At 39.0% G+C, this 20,909-nt stretch overlaps 3 protein-coding genes across 4 annotated transcripts; 2 read left to right on the forward strand and 1 right to left on the reverse strand.

Moving 5' to 3' along the window:
• Positions 1-142: 142 nt before the first annotated feature.
• Positions 143-6,292, reverse strand: pacc1 (proton activated chloride channel 1). Of its 2 annotated transcripts, none has more exons than XM_040041504.1 (8): positions 6,002-6,292; positions 3,739-3,871; positions 3,394-3,606; positions 1,768-1,922; positions 1,492-1,634; positions 1,251-1,392; positions 1,050-1,157; positions 143-958 (listed from the first exon to the last, which is right to left on the reverse strand). In XM_040041504.1, exons 1-8 carry the CDS (start codon positions 6,035-6,037, stop codon positions 797-799), a joined length of 1,092 nt encoding a protein of 363 aa, XP_039897438.1. In that variant the 5' UTR covers positions 6,038-6,292; the 3' UTR covers positions 143-796. The 2 variants fall into 2 exon arrangements, with proteins under 2 accessions (XP_039897438.1, XP_039897439.1); XM_040041505.1 differs by having other exon boundaries at positions 3,742-3,871; positions 6,002-6,291.
• Positions 6,293-6,634: 342 nt separating this feature from the next.
• On the forward strand, positions 6,635-9,895 carry nenf (neudesin neurotrophic factor). Its single transcript, XM_040041507.1, has 4 exons — positions 6,635-6,884; positions 6,987-7,047; positions 7,241-7,344; positions 9,107-9,895. The coding sequence occupies exons 1-4, from the start codon at positions 6,744-6,746 to the stop codon at positions 9,281-9,283; spliced, it is 483 nt and encodes a 160-aa protein (XP_039897441.1). The 5' UTR covers positions 6,635-6,743; the 3' UTR covers positions 9,284-9,895.
• Positions 9,896-10,024: 129 nt separating this feature from the next.
• ezra (ezrin a) lies at positions 10,025-20,528 on the forward strand. The gene is made up of 13 exons (XM_040041501.1): positions 10,025-10,344; positions 12,003-12,086; positions 12,650-12,745; positions 13,099-13,373; positions 14,131-14,214; positions 14,674-14,820; positions 15,206-15,302; positions 15,427-15,590; positions 15,700-15,830; positions 17,354-17,514; positions 17,705-17,797; positions 18,262-18,525; positions 19,766-20,528. Exons 1-13 carry the CDS (start codon positions 10,333-10,335, stop codon positions 19,928-19,930), a joined length of 1,773 nt encoding a protein of 590 aa, XP_039897435.1. The 5' UTR covers positions 10,025-10,332; the 3' UTR covers positions 19,931-20,528.
• Positions 20,529-20,909: the final 381 nt, after the last annotated feature.

Consider the following 20,909-nt stretch of genomic DNA (forward strand, 5'->3'; position numbering starts at 1 on the left):
TTCTACTTAACAAATTTGTGGTCCCCTATTCAAGGTAAATCCAAACATATAGATAAAATCAAGGATCAGTTCGTCTGGGAAAGATATAAAGTCTGGACAGTCTACCCATTGATACCGTGTAAAATTAAATTTGGCAGTAAAATACAAGAGTAAAAACATATTTATTTTGAAAAATCATTTAAACAGCAAGATTTCAACATATCGATGCATAACGTTGAATCTAAATGAAAAACAGCAGCACTGCTGGAACATATATGCTACAGAAACAAACTACAAATTAAAAACAGTTCTCAGAAATCCCTTTAGAGTCTTTAAAATAGTATTATCACTTTCAGAACTGAACCAGTCCAAGATATAACACAAAAGTTCACATTTTCTCAGTTTTACACTTAAAAACAACTTTTAAGAAGTTTTAAAAGTGTCTTGGCTTTCAGCAACATTTTCTTGAGTGTGCGTGTCAAACGCAGTGTTTATTGGACGTTTTAGAAGGTGTTTGTGAAGTACATCTTCTTTTGAAATGCAGTAACTAAATATTGGCTCTTAAAGAAAATGAATCTTGCAATAACAATAATCTAGTAATAATCAGTTATTACTGCCAGCTTACATGTTAAAAGAGAAGCAGTAACATCTACAAATGTAATTCATAAGCATGCCCTCGTGCTAATATTTCTCACTACTGATTACAAAAACAGTGCCTGTAGTGACCTGGAAAAAGCAGCTGTGTGAGAATAAAGCTCAGCTCCGTCAGATCTTAGAGTTTGGATATTGTAAGATTGTGTCTTGTCTGCAAAGTGTTTCAGGTTACATGGTTCAGTTCCCGTGCTTTATTCCTCAGATGCCTCTTGCGCATCTTGATAGTCCACTTAATAGTGAGTTTGGCAAAATTGGCAGCTTTGAAGAGAGCCATGAAGACCCCACAGAGGATGGCTATAGAGCTCCAGGCATTCGCAGTCACTATCTGTTTGGAAAGAAGCAAAATTTTGTCGAACAATGAGCAATTCGTGCAAGCACACAATTCAAATAAGGAGAAAATTTCTGTGAGAACATACCAGTCGGATTTCCTGCATAAAAGAATCTCGCCACTCAAAGACGGCAAAGTAGAGCTGATCGGTTTGTGCCCCTTCAGACCTTTTATCGTTGAATTTCACCACAGAAGACTAGACCATTCACCATAAATAATCAAATGAAAAACGTTCAATTCAAATGTCATCGTGCATGGAACTACATGTAAACTGTTGGGACATAAATACCTCTTGTCGAAACTCGACAGCTTCATTTTTTACCCCAGACGTTGTCAATAATGACATTTTGACCCAGGTTCTGAAGCCTCCAGAGAAGGTCCACATGGAGTAATTCCTCTCACAGTCCCTCATAAACTCGGATTTATTTGCACTACAGGCAGAAAACAGGCACGTATGCTGCTATCACACAAATCACTGTTAAGACTTTGCAAAACATCAAGCTTCGAGTGTATTATTAAACAATGATTACCTGTCAGTCAAGTCACTAAACTTGGCAAAAAGCATGTAATTGATGGCACTGAAGTCCTCCTCTGTTTCATTGCGACTGAACTGCATGAAGATCAGTTCTTTGTTACGGACGTCAGATGGCCCGCGGACCACCAGAGCTTTTTTCTGTAACAGTATAATAGTATGTAAATCCAGTGGAGACAATTTTGCAGTTATGTTATAGCTGCACATCTTTAGGATTGCTCAGACTTGTGGGTCATGTCTGAGAAACAACCAAATAAAAAAAGTTAATTCTGACCTCTGTTTCGTTCGCGAATGGCCCAAAGTAGGTCACTTCTTTTATGTCACAGTCTACTTCTTGAGGCTTGCCGGGGTCCACTAAAGGTGGGATGTAGTCATGGTAGTGATGTTTACAGCTGAGCAGCTGGGCTTTGCCGGGGTACAGAGCTATGCCTGCTCAAAGAAAGTAAACAGAGTCTGCATCAATGTTCTTCAACAGCAGTGTTTATGGACTCACTGCCATTTACTTGTTTGTTCTATGTGGAGGTAAAAATGTAAAATTTTGCAACGGGTGCCTCCAAACACGTTTTATTTTGGTGACGCAGACGAGGACACTTAATGCATTTCAAAATTCTTCCATGTGTCTCTCATCCACAGAGAACAGGATTTGTTCAGCTGTTGCTGACTATTTTCATGGATGTCTTTTCAGATGGAGATTTAAGGCTTAAGGGACTAGCTGGAAAAAAAAATACAGAGAGCGTGTATTGTTTAAAGAATAAACCACATTATCTTCTAAAGCAAAAATACAACACAAAAAAGAAAATGCACCTTGCATTGCATGTCTGCAACAACTGACCAAGTCACATTTGATAAGCTGCAAATTTTAGAAAAGTTTTCAGATTTAATACACCCTCTGGTGGCCACACAGCAGGCAATACAAATTATTCACACATAACTAGCGCCTGCCTTCTGTCACAGTGTTATTCAATTATTGAGTATTTTGTCACCAACAATAATTTGGGGTTTATCGCGATAGAAAACAGGCCAGGTGTGATAATGAAAAGGAGCAAAGAAGTATTCATTTCTAAAATCTTTGCCAGGGTGGATCATCTGGCTCCATCTCACCCTATCCCCAGCATCCTCCTCTGTCACACAAACCCTCTGCATGTCCTTTTCACTACATCCATGAGCCTCCTCTGTGGTCTTTCTCTTCTCCTCCTGCCTGGCAGCTATATCCACCATCCTGCTCAACCTGAGCTGGTTCTCTGATGGACTCATCTCTAATCTTGTCCACACTGGTCACTCCCATTGAACATTTTAACCTCTCAACTCTGACAACTCCAGCTCTGCCTCCTATCTCAAAATCATACATCATAGCAGGTCTCACTACTATCTTGTAAACCTTTCCTTTCTCTGGTGCTGCTATCCTTCTATTGCAAATCACCTTTGACACTCCTCTCCATTATCAAATGCTTTCTCTAGATCCACAGACACACTGAAACTCCTTCTGACCTTCTCTATATTTCTCCATCGACACTCTCAAAGCAAACATCCCATCTGTAGTGCTCTTTCTCTTCATGAACACATGCAGCTGCTCACTTAGCTTCAAAATCTCTGTCCCATATCTTAATGGCATGGTTAATCAGCTATATCCCCTTGTATACTCAGATACTATTCCATCTAGTGCCACGACAACCACTACATGAAGAGCACGTGTTCCTCCTTCCTGCTAAATGCTGATAAAGGCAGATTTAAATGCTTATAAAAAAAAAATTTGAAGTGCTGCTGTGTAGTGCAATCTGTATTTTCTGGATGAAATGAGTTACCTGTTGTTCTATGTTTTGGACATAACAGCACACTTAACACCCACTAACCCAGTCATAGTCCTAAAATATGCCCCAAAAAGTGTATCATTCACACTAACCAGGAGATGAAAATGAGTCAACCTCTTTGTAAATGACGGACATAACGGGGTTGTTTAGTTTCTCCAAGAAGTCAGAGATCGTCTGGTAGGCCAGGAATGCTGCCACCGCAGTCAGCAGCAGGTAGATGAAGATGAGCACCACCGTGAAGAAATTCTTCAGACAGGTTTTACTGAATCTCATAGGTGGATTGGTCCCCCTAACGTCATCCTGTGCTGTAGGGACAAAGGGGTAAAGGCAGGAATCTGAGCGGACAAATCCAATTACATGCCACAAAAGCGTGGACCAATAAAAAATATATCAGTGTAATGAGTGTCCAGCATGTGGTGCAGAAACACATCTCCTACTACTTTGTGAGATGCTGCTATCAGGCTTCTCATGCTCCGGGTCTTCAGTGGCATCATCAAAAAAGACTGGAGACGGTGCGTTGCCTTCATCTTCATCTCCCCCCCCGTCATCATCCTCATCCTCGTCATTGAACTGTGGGGTTAAAAAAAAGAACATTTAAACACATATTTCTGGTTACAAGTATAGTAAAAATATACTTAAAATCCTAACAATTACTAAGGTGGGGTCACATTTGTATCCATTTTAAGTGGAGTGGAATAGCACTCTGAGATCTTCAGTTAATGATGAATCAAACCTAATACAAAACCCTTTGCTGGCAATGACGGCCTAAAGTTTTGAACTCATGGACAACATCAGATTGCTGGGTTTCCTCCTTTTTAATGCTTTGAGGCCTTTACTGGAGCAACTTTCGGTTGCTGTTTGTATGTGGGCCTTTCTGTCTGAAGTTTAGTCCTCAACAAAATAGCATTATTATATATATATATATATATATATATATATATATATATATATATATATATATATATATATATATATATATATATATATATATATATATATAGACACACACTATTGTTTTTGGTATATTGTTCCCTTCTCAGTAACGCCACACCTTTTAGTTGCAATGTATTCATCCGCCACATGTTAACTTGTCATATTTTAGTAGTATGTAAACATCTGTTATAGTTACATGTTTTCATATCATATATAACATCAGTTTGTTTTTGCTGACAGGTTGCAGTTTTCATGCTCAATATCAGGTTATATCAAACAGCAGATCTGTATATATCAGAGTTATTATAGTATCATATTTTCAAATTGGTTTTTATTTTTTCATTTTGACTTTTTTTATTTTTATTTTTTTAAACTTACTAGTTTTTAGTTTCCTCAGCACATTTTCTTGTGTGAGTTTAGTTTTTATTTTTGGAAGATGTTTAATTTTATTTTAGTTTTTACTAGTTTCAGCATTAGTTCTAAAAGTTAGTTCTATTAGTTAATCTTTTTAATTATTACTCTATGGAGGGCACGCGTCAGAGGCAGGATTTAGGAAAATGAGCTCAGATATTTCAATAAAAACCCAAAACTTTGGGAAAGCAGTGACTCAAAATTTTTGGACACAGCTGGTCGATGTCCATCAATGTCTCATCGGGCGAGTTATTATTGAAACTTTATCCAACTAACAGATACTAAAGCTTAATATTTTTCCCTCTACTTTTTTTTTACTTAATTTGGTTTAGTTTTTCATTTTTGTTAACTAAAATGTTGTTTTCAAGTCTAGTTTTAGGACTTAGTTCAGTTAAGTCCACAAAGAGCAGTGAACCTTAGAGAAGCAGGGACACAGGTCAGCCGATCATAGTTACACACACACACACACACACACACACACACACACACACACACACACACACACACACACACACACACACAAAACAAATCTGCTCGAGCTCACAGTACAAATTTTCACATCTTGTAATTATTTTCTTTAAATAATTTTAGGATTCCCTCATCTGTTAAATCTGTTAAATCCCACTTTAACCCCTTCTTTTAAGACCCCCTGTCTCAAAAGAAATTACAAAATATAGAAAACAGTAACATTTCACTACTTTTGCCTTCTACAAACCTGACATTTAGTCACAACAACAATGATTACTGTTTCTTTCATTTCACTGACCTGCAATCAAATACTCCAATGACAAAACAGTTTAACTTATCTGGTGTTGATATTTAAGGTCAGTGGTTATAAGTTAAAGGTAAATGTACTTACAACAACAAAAATACACATTTTAAAAAAAGTATCACACTGTCTGTTTTACATTACCGTATATCCAAACCATCTTTCAGTGAGGAGAGCCTAAACAATGAAAACACCTGACAGCACCACAAACTTAATGACCAAGTCAGCGCTGGCTCCAAATGCAAGCGAGGCTTTAAAATGGCCATACCGACCAGTGGTTTTAAAAGGTTTTACGCCATTTCTGCAGCTATTTGAAAGCTTAAAATAAGAACTGGCGAATAATCTAAATGAATACTGCAACTATAGCTAAAACCCAAAGGAAACATGAAGTCAGGAAACGGCTGCTCAGTCACATGATGCCAAATATGCCCGACAGGAGCATGGACACAGCGAGAGAAAAAGACTTTACTGCTGTCCTCAGAGACAATAAAAAAAGAAGACTACAGTCTGTAGCAGTTCTCTGATTACTGAGACAAACATGAAAGATTTCAGAGTGAAACACAAACACGAAGGAACTTGTAACTTACCTCCTGGTATGAGAGGGACCTTCCTTTTCTGAGCATTCCTCTGCGGAACTTCCAGTGACTTCACCTAAAGCAGCTCTTCAAGCTTTTTGTGCCAACTCAGCAGATTGCTCCTAATAAACCTGACATGTTTAAAAACACCACATTCCACCGAGCTCAAGTCTCACAGTTTAAAAAAACAAAGACACCAGCACCCACCCCTGGGGGTTTTGGAGAAGTAGATAAAGGCCCAACCCACGATAATAACAGGGGACCCATGGGCCGCGATTCAATGCGATCTTGTTTCCTTGTTGCGGCTTCCTTGTGTCCTAGCTCGTTACCTTAGGTTGATTCCTAATGCTGCGTTCATGTACTTATGAGAAAACTCATTTATCTAAAAAAAAACACCATACTACTGCGACAAGAAACCGCATTTTTACTGAAATGCCACCCCATTCCTACAAGTTTATTTTTTACTCAAATGAACTTGACTATGGTGTTATGTTTTTCATAAGATATTTATGACATTTTTTAAATTTATGTCTAAATAAAATCTATACAAATGACAAATAAATGCACAAAAATCACATCTTCATTGCCTATAGTCCAGAATATAAACAAATATCAGCGAGAACCGGTTTAAAATAATGTCGGTGAAATTTCCGAGGCTTTCAAATGCATCACGACCAGAGAGTACCTGGACATTGAAAGGGAAGTGGATGAAGAAGTTTCCGCCTGAACTTCTTGTTTAAACAACGACCTTGCCATGGCAACAGCGCGATTTTGTGTCTTATTTATCATCCTCGCCGTGGCTTTAGCGGAAGATGCTGAAGTAAAACACAAAACTGCTCCAAAACCTGTCCGTTTATTCACCGAGGAGGAGCTGCAGAGATACGACGGCAGCGAGGTAAACTGTTGGAGAAATGAACTCGGGTGTCTGCTTGTGCGTGCATTTTTTTTTGTTAAGAGTCATCTATATTTATCATCGCTCTTTCTTTTCCTATTATAGGAGGGCCAGCCTATTTATATGGCAGTAAAAGGGGTTGTGTTTGATGTCACCAAGGGAAAAGGTAGATGTAGAAAAAACATTATCTAACTCCTGGATTCAAATCAGTCATTAAAGTCAGTTCTAATAAAAAGTGATTTAACACATTAGAAGGCTTTCCAGCTTCTCTATAAACTAACCTGACTCGGGTCATTTGCTTATTAGTCTCTGCAGTCAGCGCGTTGATTTTAATGTGCATTTTATTTCACCCATTCCAGAGTTTTATGGAAAAGATGCTCCATATAATGCGCTGGCAGGTAAGGACTCCACTCGAGCTGTGGCCAAGATGTCACTGGACCCCGCAGACTTGACATCAGACACTGTGAGTTTCAGCTGAACGTAGAGTACTGTGCAAAACTCTTGATTCACCCGTGCAGATTGAATGTAACAGGTAGGGGGGGGGATGAAGACACTAAATGCAACAAATACATATCTATTTTTTGAAATAAGAAAAAAAACTAGATAACATAAAATTTCTACCAGTTTTATCTTCTTCATCAAAGAATAGGCAGTTTCTGTTGAGATAAAGAATGTACAGCACAGTGTGCCGCTCTCCTTTTCTTTGTTAATATGAGTCATTGTAGCTCATCCAGCAGTCTCACTCTACATATGAGACATTTTCCCATCCCACCATTATGTGGGGTGGGGCAGTGTCACACATTGCTCAGCATGACAATGATCCCAAACACACTGTTAGTGCAGGAAAAGCATACCAGGGTAGAAAAACACACAGTAAAACTCTATAACTCAGCGTTAACGAAGCACTGTGGGATCAGACAGAGAACAACAGAAGAACATCCAAAGAAGATATTTGAATATCCTTCATGAAGCCTGGAGAATTATTCTTGAGAACTACTTAAAGAAATTACAAGAAAACTGACGAAGACACTGCTGACTAAGTTTAGACTGTGCTGAAGAATGAAGGTGGTCATAACAAATATTGACTTTCATGCTCCTTAGATTTGTGTAAACTCTGTTTTTCACTCACATTCTGTGTTTCCATGTATGTGCAGACATATTTCAATAAATCACTGCACTAATTTCCCATTTTCCCAGCATAAGATAAAGAATGAGGTGTGGCTCAAGGCTTTTGGACAGGATTGTACAATAGTTCATTAATGCTCTGACTACATTTTTCCCCTGGTGTAGACACTTTAAAAAGCAAAGTGACTGGAGCAAGTAAAACAATAAATCACAAAGTTTCTGTAACACCAAAGGCCATAAAAGGTGAAAAAATGCCAGATTTCCTTACAAAATGTCACCATTTGAAAATTTCAGACAACTTATGATTCATAGGAAATACATTTAAAGGGACAGTTTCACAGACCCAGGTGCAGGTGAGGTATTGACAGCTGTGTGAAAAATATGAGGTGAAACTAAGGTGAATAAATAGGATCTTTTAGGGAACATAAACAACACTGTGCTAATGCGATTATATCAACTTTTATTAAAGTAAAAGTTCATTTAGATCACTTTTTATTGTAAAAGACTGAAGTAATCATCTCGCTGTTTTAAGTAAGTTCTTTGCATAAGTGCTAATAGTCTTTCTTTCTAACTCTTAGCAAAATAAATAAATAAAAGGGGGCAAAGCATAGCAAGCATAGCTTTCCCAAAAAGCGCACCCCTTTTCCCAGGTACAGGTCTCTGAGCTTTTCCACAAGTCAGAATGCTCAAAGGTTAAAAAACACACAGTTGCCAGATCTCCTACTTTGTACAAAAATCGAAAGACAAAAGAAAATGGACATTTTTTATACAAGTTGCTGAGCTTTCTGTCTGGATGTCATTCGGTGCCTTCTTACCTTCTCCTAGGCTTTGGACGTAATATTACAGGATCAATCAGAATTTATATGGAAATGTACAAAAAATGTACTTTAAAAACTGCAAAGGCTCTTGTCCTTACTATTTATTAGATCATGATTATGATTTAATGGTAAGATTTTTGCCTCATTGAATAATAACATTTGTTTTGAAACATGTCACAGTAACAATTAGGGATCCATAGTTGAGTAAAGTTATATATATATATACACACATATATTAAAAAAGCACTGATTAATGTTCCTTAATTATCTTCACCTCCACAGACAGGCCTCACTGAAGAACAGCTAAAGTCTCTGGACAGTATATTTGAAGGCACCTACAAAGCCAAGTATCCCATTGTGGGTTACACAGCATCCCGTATCCTGAACGAGGATGGAAGTCCCAACAAAGACTTCAAACCCGAGGACCAGCCTCATTTTCAAATCAAAGATGAATTTTAATGTAATTTCGTGTGGTCACTTTACTTGACAAGAATCGTGATGAAAAAGTTTGATACATGTGCAATAATAGGAGAAGCATTATCCTGTTGACTCAAGATTGAGAATTAAATAGCGCTTTAATAGCTTTGACCAGTTTACGGTGCACCAACTACTTTAATACCTGTTGTATCATCTGACTGAGATAAAAAGCGGGGACTTTGGAGTAAGAGTATGCAGATAGTTAACGATCTCCCGGAGACACATTTAAAGAAGTTTAAGCACAGATCAAGATGCCTCCTGCTCCTCTCACAGTGCTCTAAGCCATTTAATTTCATACTCTAAACATTAGGAGCTCAAAGATCCTTGCAAACTTAAAATAATCTTCATGCACTGTAGCTGCAGTGTTTTGTTTTATTTTTATAAATGAGAGACTGTAGCTGATTATTTTTGTCACTAATCAATTCATTTTTTGAACTCTGTATTTTACTGTGAAACTAAATGAATTATGTGAATGACTCAGTGGAATATTTATGTTTAGGAAACAATAAATCTGCAGCTTTGTTAGTGTTCATCGGTCCACATGTAATCAACTTGTTCGTCTACAATTCTCATTAAAGTCTGAAAATGTTCTAATCTTTTGTTGGTCTCATCCGTGTTCTACCACACACAACTGTGTTACCTTGACACGATCTCTTTATGACAGCCCTCTCTGCTGTCACCTCCAAACAGGCGACATAAATAGATCGTCCGGCCCCTTATAGTCTTGCTTGCTCTGATCAAAGGTCGCAGTACTTAAGGTGCTGAAGCAGGTGATAGTCTTTGGGTGGAACTACGCATCTTGCGCTGCCAGTGGCCACATTGGAAGTAAATCTTTCAGTTTTGTGATAGTAGCTCTCACGTCACTCTGCGTAATCTGCTGAGTTCAAAGGGCACGAGCCCTGCCCAGGAGTTTTCGAGCGAGAGCGGTGCTGTGCTCTTTATCAGGCGCACGTTCAGCTGGGAGACGTTCACTGCAACCTGTGACAACCTGGGAACCACTTGGTACTACTCATCCACCAACCGCAGCCAAGATGCCCAAAACGGTAGGATCGCCACGATTTAAATGATTATATGTCACTGAAGTGTTTCTTCCTGTTGCATATTCAAAAATGTCAGTGGTGGGTTTATACATTTATTTGTGTGGTTTCTTTGAATTGCTTATGCTGAGAATGACCACTAGATACATTTCAGAGTTACTTGCATAAATACAGATTTAATAGCTTTAATTTCTAATTAAATGTCCTTTTTTATTAAAAGAAATAAACAATCTGGCCAAGCTTCTTGTTTCCAAGAGTCCAAGATCCTTCTTGGCATTTACTCATTAACTAAGTGTAGAGTTTGACCCATGCTGCTCACATTCCTGACAGAAAAATGCTACTTCAGGTCTGCAACCAGCCTGTCTGCTGTTTCTCTGGGCATGCATAATGCACTGCAATCATGGTAATTCCCTTTAGTGCCACTGGAGTGATTTTTAAATGCTAAGAACGAACTCATGACTGTACAGTTTAACCGCTTTTCTCTGCTCCGTTTGATTTTCTGAGGCACCCTGCACCAAACAAGAGACCTCTGTCTTAAACAAAGAAAACTCTCATGTTCTAAATGTCCGCAGTTACTTAAGCTTTCAGCATCAGTCTGTCGGAAAACTGATAAGAACGACTGGCCTGTGCATTACGAAAGCAGCTCTGTGCTTATATTGACACTGCAAGGAGAAAGCCTCTCTTAAGAGGTCATTCTGACGTCTACGTCCATTTGACTGACCTTAAACTAACTACAAATCAAATAAAATTATGAGTCATAGTTGCAGGTGTTGTTTGCGTTGTGGAAAACGGTTTTTGAACAGCTAAACAAAAGAGGTGCGACGGTACCAAAAAGCACAATCCAAGTATAAACAAATTAAGATAATCCTACATAGCTCAACGGTATAAACTGGTGACTGAGTCTAATGGATTAATGATTCATCAGTGATGTCCACAGTCAGTGATTAGTGAGCGATTAAGGTTGTGGCAGGTAGGAAACACCTGCAGGATGTCAGCGAGTTGAGCTATTACCTTATGCATGCCATCACTGGAGGTGGTAACAGTTGAGTAACACGTTAGAGGTTTCACAAATGGATGTTCCAGCTTTCGCTGCTCAAATTTCGATGGGATTATCTTTATGACACCCGGGGCGTGCTGTAGTATAACTTCATAAAACAATTGTGTAACTGCTACAAGCCCAATCTGGCCTGTGATCAGGGTCCGTGTGTTGAGAACAGCCTGGGTGCTTTAGTGTGTTTTTTTTATGTTGAACATCTGCTCTATAGACATTTTAAAGTGTCATTTCTTTTCCACTTTAATCGTTGTTGTTATAAAACAGGCTGATCTTGACTAACAACGGTAAAGTCAACTCTGCAAGCGTTGTAATCTGCGTATGTGCAACCTTGTGTAACTTCGCAAGAGTAGTCCGAAGTCTAATGAGATAGTGAGCAATTATGGTTTATGAATAATCCACTTCACAGCTCCTTCACACATATGACTACAATATCTTTATGTTTCCAGGCTGATCGCTGATCGCTGCAAACTAATAATAAGATCACAGTAAAATATTTCTGCCCGGTTACAGATTCTCTGAGAAAAGGAAGCTGATTGTTTGCAAATATGATTCATGTGTATACAAAAAGAAATCTCTGTCATCACGTGACTAAATGACCTTTATGCTGCAGGTCAATGTCCGCGTCACCACAATGGACGCGGAGCTGGAGTTCTCCTTCCACCCCAACACAACAGGGAAGCAGCTCTTTGACCAGGTCGGTGTGATGCAGTTCACAAAGCACATCCTGTATTATTTTATGGATCCCGGATGACTTTATGTAGACTGAAAAGTTTCTGTTTCTTTCTTTCTTTTGAGAAGTCTTTCATGCATTTAAAAAAATAAATAAAATGGACTGGCAAAGTGATGGATTAACGCCAAGCAGCAGCAAATACAACAGTGTAAATACAGACCTTTGAAATACTTCAGCAGAGAAATACTCTCAGTCAGATACACTCGCGTTGGTATTTGTTTAGCAGATAAATGGTCTTAACTGTAACCAGTGGGTATTTTATTCCATCAGCAAAGCAACTAGTAACCATAGCTGTCCCACAGATCTAGTCTGGTAAAAGCTGGCCAGTTTAATGAGCCCCTTTGTGATAAAAAACAAAACAAAAAAACAAGCTTAACATACTCATTTAAAAGTTCTGTAATCTTATCCAAAGGTTTTATTCTTCAGGGAGAAATTACCGCAAGAGTCATGGAGGAGGTTTTGATTAAAAAGTGAAGAAGCTGTTGAGAAGATGTGCAGGATTTTGTTATCATGTCTCCACTCTGAAGGTTTCCAGGACCATCGGCCTGCGTGAGACTTGGTACTTCGGGCTGCAGTTTGTTGACATCAGAGGATTCACCTCATGGTTGAACTCTGAAAAGAAGGTGAGGACTTGCAGTGATGTTAACCTCTGTTTCATCTACTCTGTTTAGAACTGTGAATTGTAAATGTAAAAACCCAGAGGCCTGCTGCAGCTCTCAGTTCTACAGCCATCTTTTTTTATTATTAAATGTACTGTATTATTTTTATGTGTCTATTTAATTTGGATTTTTCTGTATTGTGTGCAAGTAAGCATTTAATTGTTAAATCGAGAGTTAAAATACGTGTTGTTCGTAAAAGTAATTTGACCCTTTTTCTACTGGATTCTTGCCCACACTCTGTTATTTATTTAGCTGTCTTTACTACTCTGCTGTAGGAACTTCAATCATATTTTATTCTTTAATTATTGCCCCTCTAGGTGATGTCTCAGGAAGTGAAGAAAGAGACTCCCCTGCAGTTCAAGCTGTTGGTCAAGTTTTACCCTGAGGATGCAGCCGAGGAGCTGATCCAGGACATCACCAGGAGGCTCTTCTTCCTCCAGGTAAAGGACGCAATTCTGAATGAGGAGATCTACAGCCCTCCAGAGACCGCCGTGCTGCTGGGCTCCTATGCCATCCAGGCAAAGTATGGCGAGTACAACAAGTCGACGCACAAGCCACGTTACATGTCCTCTGAGCGTCTTCTGCCCAAGAGGTGAGTGCGAGTGGATCTGCAGCAGCTGCACATTGGTGAGCAGGAAATCAGTTCTTTGCAACTCAGTACAACTTTACTGGTTTTTGCAAGGGCAGATTTATGCAGCAGTGATCCGAGTTGAAAGATTAACACCGCATCCACCCTACGGGAACTCTTTACAATTGTGACGTTCCAAAATGTAGATAAAATTCCTCTAACGCTACAACTAGATTTGGCTTTCACAGTTTTATTACTACGAGTGTTATTCTCTCAAATAATTATCAGACATCAGCTGCTCTGATAGTCAGTAGCACATTTTTTAAATACAATTTGTCATTCATCATCTTATTTCCCCTAAAAGTTAGTGAACTGATTATTTTCTAAAATTAAACACATGACCACATGGATGAAGCGGCTCTGTCTTTTTACCTTGCTGAGTGCACTTAAAAGAAGATTAGGACCATTTATCTGTGATTGGTGTAGTTTTTGCATCAACTTTGCACTCATAAAATGACAGAGCAGCCGCATCATAAATGATAGTCTTCTGGATAAATGACCTCTTTTCCTTTACAGCAAATCTGGAACTCATCCTGGCTACTAGCCTCCCCGAATAATCGAACTATTAACCACTGTGTGATAATGCCCCTTCGGCTCCTGACAAAGGATCGCCGGGAAAGACACAACAATGCATCATGTGTATGCTTTAACCCTGTATGTATACACAGACTGTTTACATTTTCACCAGCATGGGTTGCTGATAGCTTGCTGCTCCCCTCAGAGTGCTGGACCAACACAAGCTGTCAAGGGATCAGTGGGAGGAGAGAATCCAGGTTTGGCACCAGGAGCACGGAGCGATGCTAAAGTAAGTGAAGGCTGAGTGGCGTAAATTTCCTCCCTCAAATGGATGCTTTCAGGACTTTACTTTATAAGAATGAACAGCATTTTTGGTCTCACAGCGTCCTGGAGTTTTATAGTCAGTGAACTTTTACAAGCAGTAAAGTAAAGTAGACTTAGAAGGCTTTGTTCTTACTCATGATCACTCAGCTTTTACAGATGCTGCAGTGTAACTGTGTTAGCATAAAGGAAAAAGAAATTCAGCAGCAACTATTTTATAACTCATTGCTGTGTTTTTGATGCCCAAAAAAGCTTCACGCACTCTGTTGTAATGATTATTTGCTTTTTTTGGTTCTAATTAGTTAATAAGGGACATGGATTATTAGGTGGAGGTTTGCCGCCACACTTTAAACCCCCCAAAATAAAGTAAAAGACAAATTAGTCTGTTGAATATTTAATATTTTATTTAATTATCTAATGTGAACAGGGAAGAGGCCATGATTGAGTACCTGAAGATCGCCCAGGATCTTGAGATGTATGGCATTAACTACTTTGACATCAAGAACAAGAAGGGCACAGACCTGCTCCTGGGAGTCGACGCGCTAGGCCTCAACATTTATGCAAAGAACGACAAGTAAATCAGTTTTTGTAGTAAATCTCTTTCTCTGTATTTCTGTTGTTTTGTCCCTGCTTTTGTTTGCTGTAACGTTGTTCTGTGCGCTGACCTGATAAAACACATCTGTAGACAGGAGATCAATGCACCAGCGGTCAAACCTCAGTCGGAGGTGTGTGTCAACTTTCCTTTCAGTGGCTGGTTTTAAATAACGGATCTAACTATATGGATGTTGCTTTGAAGAGGTCATTGACCCAATTCTACTACAACATGAACCTACAAACCCTCCCCAGCCTCTTCCTCTGATATCACATGCGTCATCCTGTCCAGCTGTGAACCTTTTAAAGAAACAAACTTAAAGCTCATATCACACTGTGAAAAATATCTCTTTTTATCCATTTTTCAGGCTAACTCCAAAGATTGGATTTCCCTGGAGTGAAATTAGAAACATTTCTTTCAATGATAAGAAATTTGTTATCAAGCCCATAGACAAGAAAGCCCAAGTAAGTGTTTTATGAGTTTAATAATCTTCACTAGTATCAAACAACTTTTTTATACCAAGAGATTTTAAACGAAGCTTATGGAGCCCTTTTTGAAAAAGAAAAAAAAAGTTTCTGTCTTTTAAAGGACTTTGTATTCTACGCTCCACGGCTTAAAGTCAACAAGGGCATCCTGCAGCTGTGCATGGGCAACCATGAACTGTACATGCGACGCCGCAAGCCCGACACCATCGAGGTTCAGCAGATGAAGGCTCAGGCCACACAGGAGAGGCAGCAGAAGAAGATGGAGAGGTGGGTGAAGCTAAGCTCCCGGTTAAAATGATGCAGGCAAACTTAATTGGAATTTGAAATGTGTAGGCTTTGCGTTAGGCGTGCGATTGAGCTTTTCCGTGTTCTGCAGGGATCAGCTGGAGAGCGAGAAGAAGAGGAGGACGGCCATCGAGAGGGAGAAGGAGGAGATGGAGAGAGAAAAGCGGGAGCTGATGGAGAGGCTCCACCAGTTTGAAGAGACAACTAGGAGAGCAGAGAGAGGTGAGATAGAAAATTTGACGTAGAAACTGCATCGCTGCGGATCTTATCTGTTGTATAGTGCTATGAAAAAGGAGATTTCACTGATTTTGTTTCTCAGTAGTCCTCATTAAACCGTTTATTAACCATCTGCTAACACCTGTAGAACCTTGAGGATTTGAGCTATTACAGGTTTACGGCTTAACCATACATCCATCCATCCATCCATCCATTTATCCATCCATCCATCCATCCATCCATCCATTTATCCATCCATACAACCATCCATCCATTTATCCATCCATACAACCATCCATCCATCCATTTATCCATCCATACAACCATCCATCCATCCATCCACTTCAGGGTTCCAACTTGAAAGTTCACACTGTTTGATAGAAACTATTACATATGTGAGCTAAAGCGATAAAGGGTGTCCCACATTATAAACATGAACCTTTCATTCTTGGTTAATTTACTTTTTGGGGCGGGGCTTTTTTTGTAAAACCTGGATATTTTAATCATTAATTGCTCTCAAAAATAAAAATAAACATAAATGCCACATCTATATCAGCTCTTCCACTACCCAACTTCAACCGTCATTGCACAGTACTGTATATATTCTAAGAAGAAGATCAGAAAACCCTTTTCTCAAAAGTACTATTGACATTTGGTAAAAAGCCCACCACCATATTAGGCAAAACCCCCTCCCCCATCCTCCTCTCTTGCTTCTCCCCCATATGGTGGAATATATATTTGAGAGTTGGAAGGGCAGATTTCAAAACATGGTTTGACAAAGATGTGAGGAGGATGGGAGATCGTTACTTGAAAAGCAACTTTGTTATGTTGGGCGAATTTTGTCAAACATATGATCTTCACAAAAGGCATTTCTTTAAATATCTGCAGTTAACATATTTTTTTTCCAATCATCGGCATTTAGCATTTAAAACGTTCAAATCATTTTTAAAATCTAAAACACAAGGCTCATATTTCTATGATCTTAACAACCTTGATGTCTTATGATAATGAAGACGTGCAGTAAAAATAATAATAAAATAAAATAAATTCATAAAACTCTTCTAAAAAGGATGACATTAACTAATTTATTACATATCCATTTTCCATGTAATTTTGTTACATAAATATGATTAAAAATTTGGCATGAACCTGGTCAGATGACTAGATGACTAAAACATTTTCGTAAATGATTATTTATAAAAAAAAAAAAATAAACCTTTGATTTGAAATATTTCAGTTGCGATTTACTCAAAAATATTGCTTTATGTTTATTGAGGTAGAAGAAAATTTTTTTTAATTTTGAAACCTTTATTAGAGTTTTGGAACCACCAAAATATTTTAATAGTACTGTATTTTCCTTTTTTCCCTGTAACTTTAATCTTTTTTTTCTATGATGTTAACATAGAAATGTTTAAAAAAAGAAGCACCCCGATTTAAGACAAATCAGAGTTTTGAGTTTCTTATCCTGCATTTTTATAACAACGTACAGTGATTTATAGATTTCCCCGTGTTCTGACTTTGTCACGCAGAGCTTCAGGAGCAGCTGGACCGGGCCATGAGGCTGGAGGAGGAGAGGAGGAGGGTGGAGGAGGAGGCGGCCCGGCTGGAGGCTGAGAGGATGGAGGCTATAATAGCCAAGGAGGAGCTGGCCAGGCAAGCTGAGGACCAGTTAAAGAGCCAGGAGCAGCTGGTGAGTGTGAAGCACATGAGGGAAAAAGTCCTGATAAATCTCCTGAATTCATTCTAAGCACTTATCGGCTGTTCTAATGGCAGATTAAAGTAACACGGAGGTTTTTTGCTTTTGCTTTCATCACATTTCGAAAATGACAGCATGCCTATTCTGTTATTCTCACGTCACAGTGTTGTGCTTCCTCCTTCAGGCTGCAGAGCTGGCTGAATATAGCGCCAAGATTACTGCGCTGGAGGAGGCCAAGAGAGCCAAGGAGGAAGAGGCTGAGACATGGCACACCAAGGTGGGTCTCCAGCATGCAGTCAAGAGCTCCACAAGTCACAGGAAATACCAGAAAAATGTCCCAGCACAATATCAAATATAAATTTATTGTTTAAAAGAAAGAAAACGATTTATCTGTATAAGTCATCCATAATTTGAATCTTTTGCACTGTAATTTACATTGCATACTTCCTCAAAAACATAACTACTCATGTACTGTAACCCTTGCATCTTATTCGTATTAGATTGCTTTGGTTTGAAAGTATAAATTCAGGAGCCATGTTTTAGTGGAGAGGTCAGAAAGGCAGGTTCAAGTTTACAAAAACCAGAAAGCTTGATTTGTCAATGTCCATGCGAATTTGGGTATTACTGTCACATATATACAACTAAAACACTTAAAATACTACATTTATATTATAATCAAATGCTCGATGATGCAAACCACCAGCAAATCTAACACACCCTTCTCCCCACCTTTCCTTTTAGGCTGTCGAAGTGGAGGAGAGTCTGCTGAAAACGAAGGAGGAGCTGCACACTGTGATGAGTTCCGCCAACTCAGCTCCTGTTGCTGAGCATGCATCCTCCTCCTCCTCCTCCTCCTCCTCAGACAGCGAGAGTGACCATGAGCACAGCGAAGAAAACAGCACCTATAGCGCCGAGCTGCAGACACAAGGCATCAACTACGACCGCCAGGAGGAGGAGCGACTCACCGAGGCCGAGAAGAACGAGCGCCTGCAGAAGCAGCTTCAGGTTAGTTCAGGGACCTGGACTACATCCCAGATCAGCTGGAGTCTGCAGCAATGCTTAAGACACTTTTTTCTCGTAGCTTTTCTATAGCTTCCAAAACACTTATAGCAAAAATATGCTGTGTTAAAAAAATCAATGTTTTTGTCATATTCACTTTGTCACAAAAGGATGAAAGTCCCTGGTAAGACAGGCATGGTATTTAAAAAGAGCTACAAAGGTAAACGATTAAAGAGGTCTTTCATCCAAAAGATGAGGATGAGGCCTGTGTGTAGCCATATATCCACATGCAAAACCATATGAAAAGCATATATGCATATAGCTTCTGTGCAGTGCTCTGGTTCATTGTTCTGGCACTCGAGATTAAGCTTTTATTTAAGCTGTAAAGCCATGAAATGTTAAGCATCTATTATAGAAGCACAAATAATGTTGTTCTAGAAGTAAGTCTCACTACTCGGCACCTGAGCACCTTTCTTGGAAGGGTTTATCGAGGCATTATCAAAGTTAACTTTAAATTCAATCTTCACTCGAACATAAACATTTAAAACTATCTGTGACTTTGCCCCAAAATAAGGTTTTTAAAAGATTTTTTTCCCAATGGTTTTTGAATTCACTCACATTTTCAATCACGATTCGTTGAGGCTCTTTTCCCTCTCTTGTAATACTTCAGGAAAAGAGCCTGGAGAGGGGAGGCAAGGGCTGGAGAGAGCAGTAGAAGAGAGACAGAACACATGTGTGAGCAAGAGACAGATAGTTGAAATAGAGAAGATGCAAGGAGCAGAGGTAGTGAAGGTGGATGAGTTTAAATACCTTGGGGGTCAAGCATTCAAAGCAGCAGAAAGTGCACAAGACAGGTGAAGAAGAGAGTGCAGGCAGGGTGGAGTGGGTGAAGATGAGTATCAGGGGGAATTTGCAGCAAGAGTGAAAAGGAAGGTTTACAAGATGGTAGTAAAACCTGGTATGATTATGGTTTATGGTGATGGTGACATTGACAAAAAGAGCTGGCGATAAGATTTTCATTGGGAGTGACCTGAATGGGCAGAGGATCAGTGTGACAGAGCAGGATGCAAGTGATATAGTGAGGCAATGGAGGCAGATGATCGAGTGTGGCAACCCCAAAAAACAACAGCCAAAAGAACAAAATGATTAAATTAAAGATATCGCTTTCTAATGGAGGTGTTGCCAAGATATCTGTTGATGAAGTGAATTGTATACAGTTTAATAACTGGACACGACTCCTCCACAGGCCCTGAGCTCAGAGCTGGAACAATCCCGAGACGATAACAAGAAGACCCAGAACGATAAACTCCATGCCGAGAACGTCCGCGCTGGCCGTGATAAGTACAAGACCCTCCGTCAGATCCGTATGGGCAACACCAAGCAGAGGATTGATGAGTTTGAGGCCTTGTAGAAATGCCAGAGACCTAAAGCTCTCTCCCAAATACCTCGTGAAGGCCTTGTTCAGCATTTTAATATAACTGAAGCCAAATGTGATCCCAAACACCCAGAAAAGGCATGGAGCTGATCTATGTAATAATTTCTGCACGAGTTTTACTTTGCTGGCTGAAACTGGCACTGTGGGTTGTTTTTGCTCTATTCTGTTTTGTGTTGCACTCAAATGTTTCCAATGTGCTGTTTAGTCCCATTAAAATGCTGATGTGCATCACTCTGGAGACCAGATATACTGTATGAACAAAGCTAGTACTAGGGGTACTATAGAACTTATATATCTTATGATAACTAATCAGTAGTTGTTGCAATTTACATTTGCAGTTTTGTTACTGTAACAAACTGAAGTGGTTAAATTTTGATTTATTTAAATGAATGCCTGATGCTTAAAAAAAGATCTTTTTTATTTTATTTGTTTGATAGTTTTGCCAAAGAAATGTCAGCAAAGTGTAGAAAGGTTCCCACTTGTGTTCCAAGAAGCTTGATGTAATGCTGTCATACAAAATGAATCTCAGTTTGCAATAAAATAAAACTGAGACTCACAGCAAATTAATTCATAATTACTCATGAATATTCCTGATGGTCTGGCCCTCCTCGTCATGTTCTCCTGTATTTTATTTGTGTAAATAACAGTCCAACTTATTTCATTAATATACTTGCATAATCTCTCCTGCTTCAAATGTATTGTTTTTATGATTTTCAGAATTTACCTATTGGAGTTACTTTATTTAACCACATGGGAACATTTAATGTATTCTTACGCTGTCCTGTTTGTGTTCAGGTCAGATCTAGAGCATCTAATTTACAGTGAACAGGATACAGCAGACAAAAAGACAAGAAAAGACAAAAAGGCCAAACTGAAGCAGCTTAATGGTTTCTATATTACATCTTTTATTATTTCTCCATTTGTTGTTTGAAAATGTTCTCCGGTGCTGCAGAAG

Source organism: Simochromis diagramma, unplaced genomic scaffold (assembly GCF_900408965.1).
Source record: "Simochromis diagramma unplaced genomic scaffold, fSimDia1.1 OVJJ01000304.1, whole genome shotgun sequence".
Lineage (NCBI taxonomy): Eukaryota > Metazoa > Chordata > Actinopteri > Cichliformes > Cichlidae > Simochromis > Simochromis diagramma.